The following is a 19,023-nucleotide window of genomic DNA, read 5'->3' as shown; positions in this document are numbered from 1 at the left end:
TTATTTTGCTATTAGCCTCTGAACAGCAAGTGACTAGAAAAGGAATAATAGTATTATGCAAATATGTTAAATATACATTCTGCTGCAGTGAAATTCACTATGGGATTCTCTCCAGCTGTTAGGCCAATCCAGGTTACCAGTGTCAGGAAAAGGGAAACAATCAGTTTGAACTGCAGCTTTATAATTTTTTCCTTTTACTGAGCTCTTTGACAGCAGGGCACAAGGTATAAGGACATGTTTGGCCCCTTGTTGTATTACAGGAAAATATTAAGAAAAGGATTTTGAAGTAGGTAATTTCCATCGCATGTAACTCTCAAAAAAGACAGCAAATAAAATGAGGGCTAACTTTCATCTGTACTTGAAATTTTTTTTATGCCAGAGTGAGATTACACTCAAGTTCAACAGAAGACTACATAATATGCTGTTGCAAATGAAATACACTATTGTGAATTATGACTGTCCGGGATATCAGAGATCACAGGTCTGCTTTGCTGCTTGGTCCACTCATTTTAATAGGCTTTGAATTAAGCTTTTTCTTTAACAGCTGTTGGTTAGCAGCTCCTCAGATTAGCAAAGAAGCCAGAACAAATGCAGGATAATAGTTATCTCTCTTGGTATTAATGTCTTTTGAATCTGTGTGTGTATATTCAGCTCAGAAGCCAGAGGCTTGGTTTGTGTGCTGAAGGTTAAGAATCTGAGCCAACATCCAGCATGCAGGAGTCTAAAGGACCTCTGCTGGGTCCTTTATACCTTGCTTTCATTAATAATGCTCGCACATGATCCCATTCAGAAACAGAAAAAGGTCTGCATGAAAACCAGCTTTTTTGTTCTGCTACTCATAGAAGGCTGTTTTATAACGTCATTGCTGGCTCGAAACTCCCTCCTAATTTCCAGTCTACACTTATTCACTGATGGTTTGTATCCATTTGGGTTTTTGTACCAGCTTTAGGCCTTTATATATTGGAAACTTCAGATTACCTTCTTTACTTTCCTGATACTTAGGAAGAGCCCATCACATCCTTTCTGAGCCTTCCTAGCTGCTTCCTCCCCCTCAGACTTAAACATAAACTTCTAATACACACCTGGGAAGATATTTCTTTACAGGGGACTTCATGGAATATTTCTACTGTTTGGACAGTCTAGAGTTTCCTACCAGGAGGTGTCATTCTCCTAGCTTTCCTTCTGAATGACCATAAATACCACCAGCCTCTCACAGGATTGCTAGTTTTCCCCACTTTTGAGGTACTGAACGCGTTCCTCCCTAGGATCCCCTTGGTCAGTGAAACCAGTCTGCTGGGTTTGTTTTCAGGGCTCTGCTGTCCTTCAGTCATCCTTCCCTGCCCTTAGTGTCTGTGCCTTACAGCATATGTTGGGGGCACAACAAAAGCACAGTGTGCCAGTGATGATTCTGGAGTTCCAGCTGTTACTTTGTGGTCTGTAGAGACAAACAGTGTGAATGAGTTGTTTAATTGATCAGAGTTAATTTATGTGGGATACATGATGTCCTGAATATAAGGGTCTTTCAGCTGCAGCTGCTTTTCTTCAAGATAAACTCATGTATTTGCATTCACGGAGCAGTGATACGAGGGTATTTTGAATGGTGGTTTTAGGGCTGGAGGTACCTGTCAGGGAAACTGTCCTTCCTTAGTCATGGTGTTGGGATTGCAGTTGCGTAGGAAAATGTCAGAACGAAGAAGAAAAGACAGATGGGTAATGTGATTGTATGAAGTCTTACTTGCAGAATTCTAGATATAGATTGAAGGAAAAAGGTAGATTATTTTTATTTCTTGTGGTGATGTAATATTTGTGTCTGTGGGCTGATTTAGCTATACCGATAATTCTGCTCTGAGAGAAGGGACGTTGCATGCAGAGCAAAAGAATGAAGATCTGCTTTCCCGAATGCTAGCATTCAGTGAGTGCCAAGGTCAGGAGTAGTGTTTGGTATACACAGGAATGTGTTCTTGTTACCCCATTTTACTAAATTACATACTATACTCTAGTAAGTGAGGAAAGTGCCTTTAAAAGGGCATGTACACTGTTTATTTCAGGGGAAGAAAATTGAATCCTGTCTTAGAGGATAGAAGCAGATGCATAGAACTGGTGGTTTAACTTTTATTTTGTATTTTCAGTAGCTAATGACACAACCTGAATAAGAGATGAAAAATTACAATGCTGTCAATTTTCTTTTGAATTCTTTTCCCATTGCTTTAAGCATCTAAGCAAATGGTTTTGTTGAGAGATAATATATCTCCTTTGAGTTAACCTGTAGATAAACTTTTGTCTTTGACTCTAGAGTGTATAGAGCAACTGCACTCCTAATTTACTTGTCTTCAGGTAGGCATAAATCTGGATCTCTTGTTCTGTTTTGGCAGTAGGGTAGCTTCTCCCTTGTAGTTTATGTACCCAGTCTAACCTCATGGGGACTTTGTTGCTTAGAAGTACAAATAAACTGAACTCTTAACTGCTTCAAATAATGTTGCATGCAGGCCCAGTATTGTTTTATAGATGCTAAATCACAATCCCTTCACTTCCTGCTGATCCAATACCTATTATGAAAGTAATCTTAGCTGATTATTACTTCTTGGTCTAAATAACCAGACTCTGCTGCTGATTGCAATCATGCGTGACTACAAAAGATGAGTAAATGCCTATTGATAAATAAGAGGAAAAAACACAACTAATATGCACCAGGAAGGATAAATATGGAATCAAAGGATCGATCATTTAGATTGGAAAAGACCCTTAAAATCAAGTCCAGCCATAAATCTATTAGTACCAGGTCCACCACTAAATCATGTCCCTAAGCACCATGTCTACATGTCTTTTAAATATCCCTAAGGATGGTGAATAAACGGCTTCTCTGGGCAGCCTGTTCCAGTGCTTGATAACAATTTTGGTGAAGTGGGGGGGATGGTGTACATGCTTTATGTTTGAGAAAAAGGACTTTGTGGATTGCCTTTTAGGCTGAAATAGTAGGAAAGTGCAGCAATTTCAGGGTAGGTGACAAACTCACCCTTCCTGATGAGTCAAGAAATTTAGAAGTGACGGAAGAGCAAAAACTTCACTGGAAAGTTATAAGTATTGTTTTCAGGCCCAGGAAGTAAGGAAAGTCCTAAAGATCTTGACACCAGTTAACTGGAACTTTAAAAAGCCTTGTGGTGCTGGTTTTTGTCTGGGAAACTGTAGAACTAAGACATCTGATACCATTGCTTTCAATATTAGTAATGAATTTGTTCTTGAAACAACTGCTATAGGCATCAACTGAAGTACCCTCCACTAATGATTGTGTTAAACATGCCTATCCTAGAAAGCAATTACTTCTCCAGCTGATAAAAATAAACTTATTTATTGGAATCATTCATGGAGGTTATGGTTGTGGGAAACTGGTGGAGTGGCAGGAATGCTCCTGAAAGAGTACTTAAATGAAGAATTTCTGTTCTCTCATGGTCTACTGACTGATAAGTCATGAGTGCTATGAATGATATGTCTTTGCCAGCTGTTCATGGGTCAAGTTTTACTTCTCTGGGCTGTCCAGTTGTTCCTTGTGCTTTGGTCTTCTGCTTTGAAGAGTTCATATACCAAGTGATAAGATCTCATTCCACAGAACGCCAGTAGCTTTGGTGATGGACTTCTTTGCTTCTTGGTTTTATAAACAGCATTAGACAATGATGGTAGTCTCTGGGGCTTGGCTTTAAATAGAGAGGTCAGTATCACCCAAGCACCTTCTAGGTACCTGATCCAAAACTTCTAGATCCTTCAAAAATGTGGTGCTCTAGTTTATGATGTGCTGCAGATAACACTTGCAGAGTTTGTTTACTACTTGTTTCCCAGTAAAAAAATTAAGGACTAAAATACATGTACTGGCCTTCTCTGAACCTTGTGGAGCAGACATTTCTTCCTAGAGCAGTACAGATGCTGAGGTGGGCAATTTGGGTAGAAAAACAATTTAATTATGGACCCAAGCACATTAAATACTGCATCCATTGATGTATAAAAATATTTACCTGAAACTGACAGAAGCATTGAAAAGCACAGACCTGAAGCTTGGAGTTCATCAACTAATGATGAGATGTGTTAGGAAGTGAAACTACTGCCCTCTTCATCTTTTTTTTTAGTCTCTCTCTCATAATACTGCAAGTAGAGTGTGGAAGGTCATGTCAGCACTCCAGTGCTACTGATAGCTCACGTGCTGTCTGATAAGTCGAAACTGTTTTCTGGGAACAGTTAGGCCGAAGCCATGCAAAGAATTTGCAAAACAAAAACCATTTCTCACAATGACCGCTTTTACAGAACCAACAACCTACTTAATCTCCTAGTCCTGAAACTTCCTATCACTCTTCCTATTTTCCAAAAGCTGTAACTGTTCTCTTCCTCAGAGCCACCATCCCCATCAGTATCACATACAGAACACCTCACTTGCTGAGAATGTGGGACTGTGGAACAGACCTGGGCAGTAAAATCAACACTGCTGGGTGTTACTTTTACATGTGCATGAAGGGTGGCAAGGCTCCAAGAGCTTCTTTGCCATAATTTTCAGCACAAGAAATAATCAAGTTCCACATATGATCAGTTCCACCTGCAACTGCAGGCAACCAAGTACTTGATGTTAAGGCCAGCCCTGCTTTTATCTCAACTGAAGGTGAGAGTTGTTTCCTCTGCTCCTTTGTTCTTTTTCATGTTTCAATGTACTGAATCACACCTTGCCAGTGCAAGTGATCCTTAGCCTCAGGTTAGATTCTTGAATATGTATTTTTACCTAATTGGAGGAAATTGAGTAGTATGAGTCACATCAGAGTTCCCGAAATGCGAAGCGAAGATAACATTTTTCTGACTCCTGGGCTTTCGCTCCAGACAGAGTGGAGACTGTCTTAGGCAGCCTGAGAAATTCCAGCTTCTTTGTAGCAGTTGTGTTGGCTGTGTTATTCACACTTAATGAGACACAGAGGCCGAGGGATGAGTCTGTCTTTGGAAATTGTCTTTTCTTCCTGTCTAGACCTCAGGGAAAACTTGTACCTTAGACCTTTTGTCTCTGAATTTTTAAAGAATTAGTGTTTCAAGCTCCTCTCCAGGCAGGAAACACCTTCACTACTGGCACCAGAACTCCTCTTCCCCTCAAGGCTGGCAAAAGCTCTTACTCTTCTACTGAGGGTGAAGGTGAAGTTTTTTCCATGACTTCAAAATTTCAAGTAGTTTTACAGCTCTTTACAATGGGATACACATCTGTTATGCAAACTGTTTTGACATAAATAGTTATGAAGTGGTTTAATTTAGGAATGACAAATGTAGCTCCTAGAAGAGCGATGGAACTCAGTTATTCAGAGGTACTTAATTCTCTGGTGTTGTCTGTTGACATAAAAGCATTGTTAAAATGTTTAAAAAGGAAGACTTAAAAATGTCTAAATGAAGATGTAATCTTATAATGTAGGTAAAGAACCATTATTTTAAAAAGGCATGGAAAATGAATCTTTATCTTTCTACATGTACATACATGCATGTATATATTCTGGTTACTTGAGACCCCACCACATCCTGTATTTGTCTTATTTTTTGTGATTTCAACAAGTTCAAAAGAAAATTTTAGATAAACTAAACTAATTTCCTGCTATATTCCATTTTTGTAAAAATAGTGACAAAAGTTTCTCAAACCAAGACTTTAAAATGTACAACAGAAATCTAGACTCTGTAAGACTCCTGTTCTAGCATTTCATGGCCTCCTTGTTTAGAAAAATTTCCTTTAAAACTTTGTCACTACAAATCAATCTAACCACTACTTGTTATGCACCAAGCAGACATAAAAAAATGTTCATCACATGCCTGCTAAGTACTCTAAAATACCTTTAGGTTTTAGAAGATCATATAGATTTCTTTCCCCATCATAATTTTTTTCAGTGGGGTGGGAATAAAACAACTAAATGCCTTTGGTGCTTGCATATAGGCTGTATTTTCTGAGCATGTGTTACTTGAACTGTGATCTGTGGAGAGCTGATAGATTGGAAGATGAGATCACTTACAGTCTCTTTACAAGCCAGACAAGCATACATATATGTTTTCAGGGAAGGAAACAAAATGAGAGTGTAAGAAATAAAATTAGTAAATCTCAGACTCTTTTTTTTTTTCTTGTTGTTGTTGAAAATCATGCAGGGTGTCAAGATTCTATGAGATAGTCCTAGTGTCTTTTCCAAAAGAGAGTGAAACTTTGATCTCAGGTCTAAAGAATGTATTGACTGCTCAGGTTTTTATTCTATTTTGTCTGCCTGTATCTCTCTAAAAACCATGGTGCTTAAGATTAGGTGCAATACAGCAGATGAGATTTAGCAATGGCAGATTGGATGGAATAATTGCAAATTTTGTCTTAAATAAAACATTCCTGTTAATACATATCAGAACAGTTTTCCCTATTTTAAAAAATGACAATAAGTCATTAACACATACTGAATTTGTAATCTACTTTAACTCCTAGTTCCTTTTCTACAATGCTCCTGCCTAGCCAGCACTTTCCCAGCTTGTTATCATGTTGGGTTTTTTTTAGGTTAAGACTATTGTGCTTGTTTATATTGATTTGTACTCTTTTCTTTTGGATCATGTCTGTAATTTATCAAAATTTGAGTCCTGCATTGGTCCTTTGGAACTCTTGTGATTCCTCAAAGCCTGGTGTCATCTGCAAATTTTCTAAGCACTTTAGATGAGAATTTGTCACCCAACTTAAATTAGCTCAAGTTAGTTCAGGGTAAGTCCTTGCAGGGCTCATTTGTATAGTTCTTTCAGACTGACAGTGACCTCTGAAAAACTGCCCTTTGAGTAGTGGTTACATCTCTTGCATGCTCATTTTATGGTGATCTCAGTTAAGCATTATTTCACTTGTTTGCTTTAAGAATGTCTCATGGGACAGAATTAAGTCTTAAATATATCAAACTATAGCGCACTATTGTTTCTTTGTTACTTAGTCACCCTTGAAGTATAAACTAGATTGATCTGCTGTTCTTGACAGCTTAGTAGCCTTCTGCTGATTTTTCAGTATTTTTCTTTAAATATTTTTTTCTGTACAGTTCTAGTATCTTTTCTACATGCTCAGGTGGAAGCCCTGGCTTCTAATTACCTTGATTTTTCCTTTCCTAGGTACAGAAAGGCAATATTTGCTTTTCATCAGCCCTCTGACGCCTTTCCTCATACTCTCAAAGGCAATTACTGAGGGTTTGAATCCTTAAATAGTGACTTGGTTGGCTATAACTACCTTAGTCTTCATTCCAGTCTCTCCATACTCTGACCTGTTCTCTTTTCCCAGTGCGTAATACTATTGCAGGGAGTATCTCTTAACTTTTATCTGTATAGAAATAAATGACACTTGACCTGTCCTCTATCAATTACTGTCCTTTAAATAGCAGACCTGACTGGTTTTTGTTATTCTTACTCCTAATGTGTTTATATAACCTTTTCTTACCTTTTATGTCCTGTAGTGGCCTATAAAGTAAACCTTCCAACTGGAAAATTAGTTGCTGCTAGATAATCCTTGTTAGGCACCTTTGTAAGGGAAAAGAGGTGATCTGGGGTATTCCCATTCACTTGTAAAAAGCTGGGCTTTCACTTCCAGAGATAAAGGTCTGGAGTGTATAGGAACAGGAAGTGATCAGGATTTCTAAAAAATTGACTTTATTTAGGTTTAAGGTCTCCTGTTTTTCTGGCAGAGAAGAGTTGGATTAATTTTAAGGAACTGTGTGTTCAGGTAGCACAAGAGGGGAGTGGGCAACTGTACCCAGCTCAGTGCAGCACAAGAAATGGGGTTCTTACAGTCTCAAATCAATTGGCAAAGGAAAGAAAAAAGCACAAATGCACAAATGTGAAATAACAATGAGAAGAGAATAAATCAGTAACACGGCAACCAGCTAAGAGGCAGGCTGGATAGCATCCCTAGCTTGAAAATCTGCAGTTCAACCGGAGTAACTGTATCAGAGGTATTTTTCCTGAAGTACCTATGTAACTTAAGATCCAATATGAGCTTTAGCTGACAGAAATCCCAGTCTTCCTGAACAACAGAGTTGAAGTTTTTCAGTGCCTTTGACTTTTAATAAGATTTTAACCTTGCAGTTGTGTGCTTTTGAAAATGCTTTTCAGCCTTTCTTTTTTTTTCTGAACATTTTGCATTTGTATTCATTTTCCATTATATTAAAAGGAGATAAAAATATAATCCGTGGATGGCAGAATTCCCCGGGAAAAACCGAAAACTGTCCCGTGCCAGTGATGCATACAGGAATATTGCCAACAAAAAGAGGCAGTCTTTTTTTAGGCTGGAGTTTTTACAGGCATATTGTTTTTAGGCTTTGGTGGTTTGTTTGGTTTTTTTTGTGTGTGTGTGTGGATTTTTTATCTGCTGCAGACAAGAGGTCTCAGGCAGCCACTGTGAAGGAAGACTATTGTAAACTGTGAAACAGTCTCTTCCTTCCTCCGGAGAGTCCACTGGCAAAGCAATTCTGATAAAGTTTTGGCCACTCAACTTCAGAGCTTCTGTCATGAGAAGAGTGAGCACTTACCAGTAGGAAGCTCATAAAACAATTTGAGAAAGTGAATATCCAGGAAAAGATGTATTTTCTGCCCCCTGGCTCCACAGAGGATATAAACTGTTCTAGAGATGTCTGTAATTCCTCTATGCATAGAATTATAACAGCTGATCAATGTTTTAGGGAAAAAAGACTGCGCTATCAAAACTCATTATCATTAGTTTTTGTTAGGATAACGTTTATAGAACCCCTGAGAAATTAGGCCCTGCTGCATGATGTGCTGTACAGGAGCATTAAAAGTACCAGCCCCTGTTAGGAGGATTTACAGTCTGAAGAACATGGATAGAGAAAGGTTGACAGACAGGAATTGGCACTGCCAATTTTCAGGTGAGCAGCTGAGGCTAAAGAAACAGCAGTCCTGATCTGATGCTACCTGAAAGTCTGGTTGTTCTAAGCAAGGCTGACCCAGGCCTAGGCTTGCAAAATATTGACAAATATTTTTTGTGAAAAAAAAAAAAAAACCTAGGTATTGATACTAGCTGAGATATTAGCTTGAAATCTAGGAGCCACTAATTTTTATTCTGTAGGAACAGGCTGAGGCTCCAAAATAAGAGCTCCAACATGCAGTATATAAGCTGTAACTATGCTTTACAGATATGGAGTGAGTGCTACCCAACATCCTCCTATTGCTGACAACCCTTATTGAGTCCTTTGACTGTCAAGCCTCATTAAACCTTACCTATAATGGTGAATCTTTGTCTGGGAAACCAATTTGACAACTGAACTGTCTGGTGGAGTCTCCCTAGTAAGTGCCTGAGTGGAGATGGACAAGGGGTGGGATGACATAGCTGATCAGGGCACAAGGGAATAATACCACTTTGTATTGACTAGAGTTGGGAGTGCTGGGGAAATGTGAACTCTGCAACAAGGTTCTGGTGTCATGCCTTTGCGCAGGGTTGACAACTGAGCTAACGTGTCTGTTACTTGTGATGCCCATTCCCTACTTACAGCCCTCAACAGGACGTGTGAGACCTCCGGTAACGGAGGCAAGAAGGATACTTAAGTGAGAATATCCAAAACTACTGTTGCACATAGCGTGGCAAGTCACTCATCACTGAAATGGCATACATGTGAAGGTGCACATGAGGATCAAGGAGCGGAGTGGTGCAGATGGAAGACTACTGTGCAAGGAGTCAGTGATCCTCATGCTTACTGCCTCCTCTTGTACGCAGGTGCACTCTCTAAACAGCCTGTGACTGCTTACCAACCCACTGTAGCAAAGTGTCCATGATTTCTCAGGCATGTATCTCCATACCATGGACACCATGTGGCTACAGTAGTATAATTAATCAGTATCTACACAATGAATGTCCACAAATTCAGTATGACACTAGTGTATTGTCTTGTCCACCTGAAATATTATATGCACCTGTTCAGGAATTGTAACTCTATTGAGGTAAGGATATTGGAGCACATTGTTCAAGGGATTCTTTAAAGCTAAGTCCACATTCCAAGCTTGACTGCTATGGGTGACTGATGAACCTGTATTGTGAGCAAGACTCTAGAAGAGTACTAGCAATCCCGGGGCTGGCAAACCGTAGCACAAATGAGAACTCTGCACAGCGTGCTGTGATCCACAAGGAAAGGCTTGTCCAATGCTGCAGTTTCTGTATTTTACTCAAACTTAGTTGACCAGCTTTGAGTGTTGGTGCATTTCTTACTGAGATTCCAAAAGAACTGGCAACTCCTTGGTGTGAAACATTATGCTAGGTGAAAAGTTGGAATCTACTTATTGATGCACCTAACTCCAACTAACCATCTTGCTGCTTCCTGATATCCTGGAATTGTGTATTTCTGTCAGTAAAACTATGTAATGTAGCACTTGGCAGCTTGTCAGCACAGTGTGCCTTTGTGAGAGGTTTGATTTGGCAAAGGGGAAGCATCAGGCTTAATGTGCAGGAGGGCCAGATCCTGGGATTTTCCTGGAAATTTTTTGCTACGCAATTTCCCATCTTGTGGAGGACAGGCCAGTTGAGAGAATAAAAGGCTGTAGTAAAGGCAGGGGATTACACAGTCCAGACACTTGGAGCTGCACTTAATCTTCAACTACGTATTCAGCAACTTACAAGAGGAAGGAGTCACTGAGAAATACTGCAGAGGACTTTTGCCACCTGACCACCACATCTGCAACCTGTGAGTATAAATGAAGTATGCTATTCTGTTTCACTGCTCAGCTAAAGGGAAACTGGACAGAATTTCTGTGTTGGTTTTCTTTAAAAGTTGTTTACATTTAAAAGCTGTCTTGATATTAAGAATCATTTTTAAAATGAATAATTTCCTAAAAATGGAAATGTTAAGTCTTTAGAATATTTGTTAAAAAGTACGTAGAAAAGATTGCATAGATAGTATTTTATATTCAATTGTAAAAAGTCAATATTTGTTCTTTACAAATGTGTTCCTTTGATCTGTCACAGCTGTCTGCTTAAAAAATAAAGACCCTCAGAAACATGATTTGCTTGTGGTTCCTGTCTGTTCTTGCTTATGGTAAGTGTGTAAGTCTGTGTAGAAGACTAGTTGGATGGTAATGTTAGTGTGCCTCTTCTGTTTGAGCTCAGAATTAAACAGAATTTTTGAATCTAACCTAATTAGCTTGAGGCTGGGTTTATACAGGAAAACCTCTAGCTGCAACGGCATGTTTCCCTGCTTGGCTGTCAAATACATAATTGACTCCTATATTGGCAAAGTTTTATGTGATAGGACATAGTTTCACAGACTGAAGTCCCTGTACTTGAGGCTGACATGCCTGTTTTGAAGCTTGCCAGTTAATTGTCTATAAAATAACTGCCACTACTTTTTACTCAGTTTCAGATATTGATAAGTTTGCAAGATTTATAGAGCTTTATATATCCTTTTCTAGAGAGATAGGAGGGAAAAGTCAGACACCAACTTTTTGACATCTTTTCATTCTAGGATTTACAGTACTGCAGGGAGTGAATAGTTGGACATACCATTATTCAGACATAAACATGACCTACAGAGAAGCAGAGCAGTGGTGCAAAGTGAGGTATACTAACATGGCTGCCATCCAGAATAAGGAGGAAATCAAGTATCTCAATAACTTTTTACCCTACAATCCGGGTTACTACTGGATTGGAATCAGAAAAATTAATGAGGTATGGACCTGGATTGGAACTAACAAAGAACTGACAGAAGAGGCAAAAAACTGGGCTTCAGGTGAGCCAAATGGCAAAGGGAACAATGAGGACTGCGTTGAAATCTACATCAAAAGAGGGAAGGATGATGGCAAATGGAATGATGAGCAGTGTGAGAAAAAGAAGGTCGCCTTGTGCTACACAGGTATAGTATGATAAAGACCATTCTAGTGTGCCCCTGTGGAGATGAGGTGGTCGGTGGGATGAGTCTTATATATTCACTACCTGACCCTGTAAGCACCTGTACACTTATCATTACAGGGCTGAGGCTATTCTTGTTCTAAGAGCTGGATTGATTTCACTTACCTTTTAGCTCCTAGAATATTATACATCTCTTATGAGAAAATCACCAGACCTTTTCTATAATCAGTGGAGAGAAACAGGCTCTTCCAGATGTTGACTTGCATCTGTCTCTCAAGTGGATGTCTCAGCTAGATAAGAATGGCCTTTTTGGAGGCATCTGTCTGACTATAGACCACTGGATTAAATTTGTGTAGAGCTGGCTAAGGCTAGGTAAAAAAAAAAACCCAAACCTTCCAAGTCAGGTATCAGCCAAATAAGAACTGTGGTGAGTTAATGAAGAATGTACCTGTTGAGGATTTCTGCCTATCCCATAGTATATTCTTCCTTTTGTGTCTTAAGGATTGCTAATATCTACCTGAGAACAAGTGGTCTCACCAGTAGAATCCTTTCACTGTGAGCTGGCTAGTCTGTGAAAGGCATTGATTTCTGAAATGCTTTTCTGAAATGACAGGGTAATCTTATGTACCAAACACCCTGTTTTTTCTTTTGCTATACAAAGCGCTTGTTTAGTGCCAGAAAGATAAACAAAGCACTAGCCAGGTTTCATTAGTGGCCATTGCTGATTCTTTTATAATTTGCTGTATTTTTTCTTTCTTTTTTCCCCAGCTTCTTGCAACCCATCTCTCTGCAGTGGCCATGGAGAATGCATAGAGACTATTAACAATCACACCTGCCGCTGTAACCCTGGGTTCTATGGGCCTGAATGCGAGTTTGGTAAGATTACTCCATCCTGCTTTTCAACCAGGGCGATGTTCATGCTAGCTAGTGTTCATTTTGTCTGGCTTGTTGATTTACTTGCTTGGGCGAAGAGGCTGACTGTGTACCTTCCTGTGTTTCTTTGAAGTTGAGAGTTGTGATCCACTAGAGAAACCTAATCATGGGAGCCTTGAGTGCAACCATCCGTTGGGGAACTTCAGCTACAACTCATCCTGCACAGTTCAGTGTGAGGAAGGCTATGAACTGACTGCACTGGAATCTGTATACTGTACCTCTTCTGGGGTCTGGTCTGCCCCCCTTGCAGCATGCAAAGGTGAACTTCTCAAGCACTGATAAATGAGCTTTCTACACTGTACATAGATCTGTAAATGTCAGTGTTGCTCTATTAGTAGGTAGAAATTCAAGTTCTGGCCCATTCCTTTGAGATCTTTCCACTCCTATCTGCTTTCTGAAATGGCAGCATAGTAGATCTCCTTTCTAAAGCTGCTTCCATATAGTGGATATGTTGCTAAATTTCAGGAAAGAAAAGCAACTTTTCATGGTTTGTTCTAAGCTAAGCTCTGTACTGTTTCTTATGCTTTTCAGCTGTGACATGTCCTGCCTTAAAAATGCCTGCCCATGGTGCTGGGAACTGCTCCCATCCCTCTGTGGAGCTCACCTGGGGTACCACCTGTGAGTTCACCTGTGAGGAAGGATTTGCCCTGACAGGACCAGCCACACTGCAGTGTGGGTCTTCTGGGGCTTGGGACAGGCAGCAGCCATCATGTGCAGGTACCCTTCCTTATCCCTGCTCACCTGAGCACTTGGGACTGTCAGTGTTGGAATGTTGAGGTCCTGAGACATCTGTACTGACTGCTGTTGTGATCTGTGTGTTGCAGCTGTGAGATGTGAGGCTGTAGCCCCACCAGAAGAAGGCTTTGTGACTTGTGACCGTGCTCCTGCAGATCTCACCTATCGCTCGCGTTGTGATTTCCACTGCAGCGAAGGCTATGTTCTGGATGGCCCATCCAGCACTGAGTGCACAGCGCAGGGACAGTGGTCAGAACCAGTGCCAAAATGCAAAGGTAAGACTTACTGGTTGGTAATAATCAATCAAAGCTTAGAGCAGCTCAAATAAGCTGAAGATACTTCCTCATTCAAGTGTTGTCACGGAGTAACAGTCATCACTAGCATGTTTATAGCCCTTTTCATAAGCGGATCTCAGGATGGAGATCATTTAGCCTGCTGTATTAAAGAGGAAGCAGCAGTGAAGGGTGACAAGCAACACTCAGGAAATGTGTCCCCAGTACATATGATAACAGGCTTTTGAAATGGAGTGTTCTGACAGGAACTCTTTATTCCATACACTCCAAATGGGAGCCAGTGTCTGTTTATTCAAGACACTTCTGGAGTATAATCTGGAGCCAGTCTCGGGATAGCTTGCATTTTTAAGGGTTCTGGCTGCACTGTGCAACACGCTGAAGACCCTGCCTGAAGCTGTCCCCAACAGAGCTCTAGTACTTCCTTTCAGACCTAATAGTGTCTCAGGAAATGGGGAATGTCCTCTTGTCAGCTCAAAGAGGAGTGTTTATCTTGACCCACTCCAAGCTAAACTCTGTACTGTTTCTTATGCTTTTCAGCTGTGACATGTCCTGCCTTAAAAATGCCTGCCCATGGTGCTGGGAACTGCTCTCATCCCTCTGTGGAGCTCACCTGGGGTACTACTTGTGAGTTCACCTGTGAGGAAGGATTTGCCCTGACAGGACCAGCCACACTGCAGTGTGGGTCTTCTGGGGCTTGGGACAGGCAGCAGCCATCATGTGCAGGTACCCTTCCTTATCCCTGCTCACCTGAGCACTTGGGACTGTCAGTGTTGGAATGTTGAGGTCCTGAGACATCTGTACTGACTGCTGTTGTGATCTGTGTGTTGCAGCTGTGAGATGTGAGGCTGTAGCCCCACCAGAAGAAGGCTCTGTGACTTGTGACCGTGCTCCTGCAGATCTCACCTATCGCTCGCGTTGTGATTTCCACTGCAGCGAAGGCTATGTTCTGGATGGCCCATCCAGCACTGAGTGCACAGCGCAGGGACAGTGGTCAGAACCAGTGCCAAAATGCAAAGGTAAGACTTACTGGTTGGAAAAGACAATTTTCTTGTCACTGGACAGCACACCGAAATCCCTATTACTGTAGGGTCCTGGCATCAAACTCTGCACTGCCTCTCATGTTTTCAGCTGTTTGCCCTGCCTGAGAAATGCCTGCTCATGCTCTGAGCTTCTCCCATCCCAAAGTCAAATGAATTTGAAAATACAGTGTACATCTACTAGTGCAAAAAATAGGGCCAAAGACAGGAAAGCCCTTAATGATTCTTAACCATTTTTTTTTCTGTATTTCAGTTGTACAGTGTGAACCACTGAACTCTCCTGAGAAAGGCTCTATGGATTGCTCACATGGTGCTGAGAACTTCACCTACAACACTGCCTGCCACTTCAGCTGTCTAGAAGGATGGAGGCTCAATGGTTCTCATGTTCTTGAGTGCAGTTATCTGGGAAACTGGAGTGCTACTCTGCCCACATGTGAAGGTATTTGACCTGTGACTAGCCACAGAAAGGTGGCATTGGGTTTCTAGTCAAATGAGGTATGGAAGGGTGGAGCAGGTAACACCAACCAGTGAGCTAGAACTTCTAGTGAAGTCCATGAATTAAGAAGCCTGAACAAATCTCTCTGTATGTTTTTTTGAAAATAGAAGGAGGAAAAAATTACTGAAAGGTCTTAGTGAAAAATATTGTTTTCTTATCCAAAACCAAAAGCTGCAACCTGATTTCAGGTTGTTTGTTTCATTTTTAATTAAAATATTTCTCATGTTGAGCTTTCTCCCTATGAATTAAGAAAAAAGCTTTTCTAGAGAAACAGAACCTCATGGGGAAATCTGCATTCATAAATCTGTTTCTCAGTGGAAAAGTTTATAGATTTGTTAATTTGGTGTGATAGTTTATTGGGTGAACTCCTCAGCCAAAAGACCTCACAGAGCTTTTCTGTCAAAGCTGTAACTTTACAGGACAGAAGTCTGAACCTTTCCCTTCCCATTCAAGGCAGTAAGAGCTCTATCCCTTTCCTCAGTGGGAACATACTTGGCCTGCCTGAAATACTTTTGCTTGAGATCCTAAAAGCTCAACTCCACTTTATTTGCTTGAGGAGAATTTAGATCCTTAAATAATTGATCTCAATGGGATTGCTCAAAGGGGAAGACAGCACAGTGGGAATTAAAACATGAACGGAAACATGAAAAATAAAAGAGCATGAATTCTCAGGTGAGGCTGGAGGTTAGACCCTGGTATAGATAGCTTGTTGCCTTGCCATTGCTTTGGCAATGGATGGGAGAATTTTTTAGCATACAGCTTTTTACCTTGTGTATAGGATGTGTCCTGTCTCAGCAAGGGAAAATTAAAGGGTTACAAGCTGCAATTCTGGTTCCTCTTGAAGAGCACAAGAAGAGGAAGAAGTAGAGAGGGCTTCAAAGACCTCTTGATCTCACTGAAACTTTTCCATCCTTTCAGCTTCTGAACAAGTGAGCTATGTCACTGTGGGCATAGCAGCCACAAGTGCCTCTCTGTTGTCCACGGCATTCTTCCTTCTCTGGCTTGTAAGACGTTTCCAAAGAAAAGGTGAGCAATTGGACTGGGTCCACTGGTTTTATCTTACTGAAAAATTCAGTGAAGAAAAACACTTCCAAACCCTAATACCTTGCTTTTTGAAAAAGTGAAGATTTCCATACTTAAGGAAATTCCAAAATTATTTTCAAGAAGCCTGCATGCATGCCATGTTTGGCTTTTGGATCAACATTTAAAAATCAAAAATAGTAAAAGCCAAATGTTTAGAAAATAAGAATTAGAAGAAAAAAAACAACATTCAGTAACATATCGGTAATTACTGTGAGGGAAAGTGAATGGGAATTTGAGATTATGCTAATGACAACACAGTAATAAACTGCCTTGTTGCTAAAAAAATGGCTTTTTATCAGCTATTCTGAAATCAGAGGCTTTTTAGTAGAAGAAAGTTTGCATGAGGGGGTCTTTTGTCTTGAAATGCTAATACTTTTTCTTGTTGTTCTTGCAGCAGGGACATTTACTCCTTCCAGGTAAGTTGTGTCTCAAAAAGCAGCATGAAAAACACTGCAATCGCTTTGCTAAAATCCATTTGATGTAAACCAGTTGTCACTGAAGTACTTCTCATTTCTGTTTTTTTTTTGTAGTAGCTGCCAGAGTCTAACCATCAAAGGTAGCTTGCAAAGCGCTGACCAGAATGTCTAACTCCAGATGTTTCAGGTAAGAAGATGAGATAGTTGCACGCACAAATTGTCTTCCTTTAAATCAAATGTTAATTGCTATACAATTGCTGGAATAGCAATATGTGCTTTGGGGTGCCTAATATGCATCTGGGCATTGCATCAAAGTTCCTTACAAGACTGGTGGATTTATTGCTTTAGAAATGGTTCTTCAGCTGCTTGAGGACGATTGTGCTTAGCATTCTGTCCAGCCACATATAGTATTAGGAACATGTTTTTGTGTATTTTTGCTACCTGCTGCATACAAAATTCCTCTGAACTGAGAGCAAATACAAACCTATGCCAATTTTCTGATTTATAGAGGAATCTTGTTCTCTCTGCAGGAATTGAAGCCATCTTTACTTATGTCTCAGATTTCCGGAGAATTAAACTGCATGCAAATCAGCAACTGTCCAGATGTTTTTACCTCTTGCTGACAAGATGATTGACCTTGTCTACTGCTCAAATTTTGAATTCAAGCTGTCTGGTATTTCCATTGCAGACAAGCAGAGAGTAAAACTCTGGCCTTCTGGCAAAATACTGTCTATGTTCAGTCATGTAGTTATCATAACTGGGAGCTTGCCATCTCTTGTCCAGATGGTAAGCAAATAGTAGGCTACTGCCTAAAGAGGAGGCTGGTTTCTCCTCTGGTCTACTCAAAGGTACCTAGGTGAGGTGAAGACATGCATTATTTCACATCAGTTGCTACACTGCTGGAGATGTCTTCTGTGGAGAGATATAGGTTATACTTGTAGAAACAGAATAAGCAGGATGAAAAAATATTCATTGACTAGCCTTGAAACTATCGATCTGGTTTATTGTTGAAGTCAGTTTGTTTTAAGAGGATGTCCCAGTCAATAAATATACCTATAGTGATATGGGCAATTATTTGAGTTTCTGCTGCATGTTCCAAAAAGCTTAGGGACTTTAAACTGTTTTGTTTTGTTTGTTTGTTTTGTAATAGCACTAAGAATCATAGTGCTTATACTAGGTACTCTGGTTTCTAAATGCAGCAAGTAGATCTGAAATTCTCATCCCTGTGGGATTATGCACTGTAATACAGATGTATACATAAATATTTAATTGTGCAATTTTTGCTGTGGGTGTTTCTGTGCTGTTAAATGTATTGTAAAATACCTGTTCCTGAGTAGGTATGTGGCCATTGATCTGGGCCCAGGTAATTTTAAAATAATTGAGGTCTTTCGAAGGATTTCGTGCCTACATATTGTTTACAGATGAAACAGAAGCCTGAGATTTGAGTGTATATATATTGCAAGTATGATTTACTGAACTGTCGAAGGACTTTAAATGATAGTCTTAAGTTATGTTTAAATTATAATTATAAATTAAGAATCTGATATGTATTGTCCTATTTGTAACAGTATTTAATAAAATGTTTTAAATGTAATGCTCCGTTTTTGGAAACGTACATTTAAATTAGGTCAGCCCTGAGGTACATGGTTTCAGCAGCAGAATGTGAGGGATTGGGGGAAGACTGGCTAAATGGAAAGGCTGTGCCTTATTTAGCTTTTCATGTTTTCATAGCCGTCAAAGAGAGAGTAGCCAGCAGATGGCACTGACTGCCTGGGAGCTAGCACAGCCAGAGTTGGACCCCAAACCAGCATCCTCAGTCGTGAGAGGAAGGAGGAAGGCTTAGCAATGTGTCTTGTAAGGCAGGTGCCTGGACCAGCAGTGGCCTAAGCCAGAGGCATGCTCAGGAGGGAGAGAAAAGCAGAAGGAAAAGCAAGTAGGTGATCTTGGAGCATGGTTAACTGCATAAACCCCTCAGTCTATTAAGGTCTTTTGCAGCCCTTTCTGCTGGGAAGCTAGCTAGCTGAGTGCTGAGACACCATGGGGTAATGGGTGAGAGCACAGCTCTGGGGATTAGCGATGACTGCTGTCTAGGGCTGTAGCCAAAGGCTGTGCTATGGGTTAGTGCTGGCCAGGTGCCAGCCACAGCCAGACACTCCTGTGGCCACCCTTCCCCATCCCCTGACAT

General features: G+C 40.4%; 2 protein-coding genes across 2 annotated transcripts in view; both read left to right on the top strand.

Moving 5' to 3' along the window:
* Window positions 1-10,990: 10,990 nt before the first annotated feature.
* Window positions 10,991-17,407, top strand: SELE (selectin E). Its single transcript, XM_086753718.1, has 13 exons — window positions 10,991-11,036; window positions 11,463-11,849; window positions 12,614-12,721; window positions 12,852-13,037; window positions 13,310-13,495; window positions 13,603-13,788; window positions 14,344-14,529; window positions 14,637-14,822; window positions 15,097-15,282; window positions 16,258-16,365; window positions 16,817-16,838; window positions 16,953-17,025; window positions 17,369-17,407. Exons 1-12 carry the CDS (start codon window positions 11,000-11,002, stop codon window positions 17,008-17,010), a joined length of 1,836 nt encoding a protein of 611 aa, XP_086609844.1. The 5' UTR covers window positions 10,991-10,999; the 3' UTR covers window positions 17,011-17,025; window positions 17,369-17,407.
* The window catches only part of RXRG (retinoid X receptor gamma), a 52,945-nt gene continuing 50,874 nt past the window's right edge, over window positions 16,953-19,023 (top strand). Inside the window, exon 1 of the mRNA XM_086753719.1 lies at window positions 16,953-17,025. Coding sequence (XP_086609845.1) covers window positions 17,017-17,025 — 9 coding nt within the window. The 5' untranslated portion in view covers window positions 16,953-17,016. The remainder of the gene's footprint in view (window positions 17,026-19,023) is intronic.

The sequence above is a fragment of the Chlamydotis macqueenii genome, chromosome 8 (genome assembly GCF_036417535.1).
Source record: "Chlamydotis macqueenii isolate bChlMac1 chromosome 8, bChlMac1.mat, whole genome shotgun sequence".
NCBI classification, from domain to species: domain Eukaryota; kingdom Metazoa; phylum Chordata; class Aves; order Otidiformes; family Otididae; genus Chlamydotis; species Chlamydotis macqueenii.
This window is presented reverse-complemented; position numbering and strand designations above follow the sequence as displayed.

Excerpts from the sequence above, each read along its gene's own strand:
- SELE (XM_086753718.1), top strand. The coding sequence starts at position 11,000 with ATGATTTGCTTGTGGTTCCTGTCTGTTCTTGCTTATG. Across the intron at positions 13,789-14,343 it reads ACCAGTGCCAAAATGCAAAG|CTGTGACATGTCCTGCCTTA; the intron begins GTAAGACTTACT and ends TATGCTTTTCAG. Across the intron at positions 16,366-16,816 it reads AAGACGTTTCCAAAGAAAAG|CAGGGACATTTACTCCTTCC; the intron begins GTGAGCAATTGG and ends TTGTTCTTGCAG.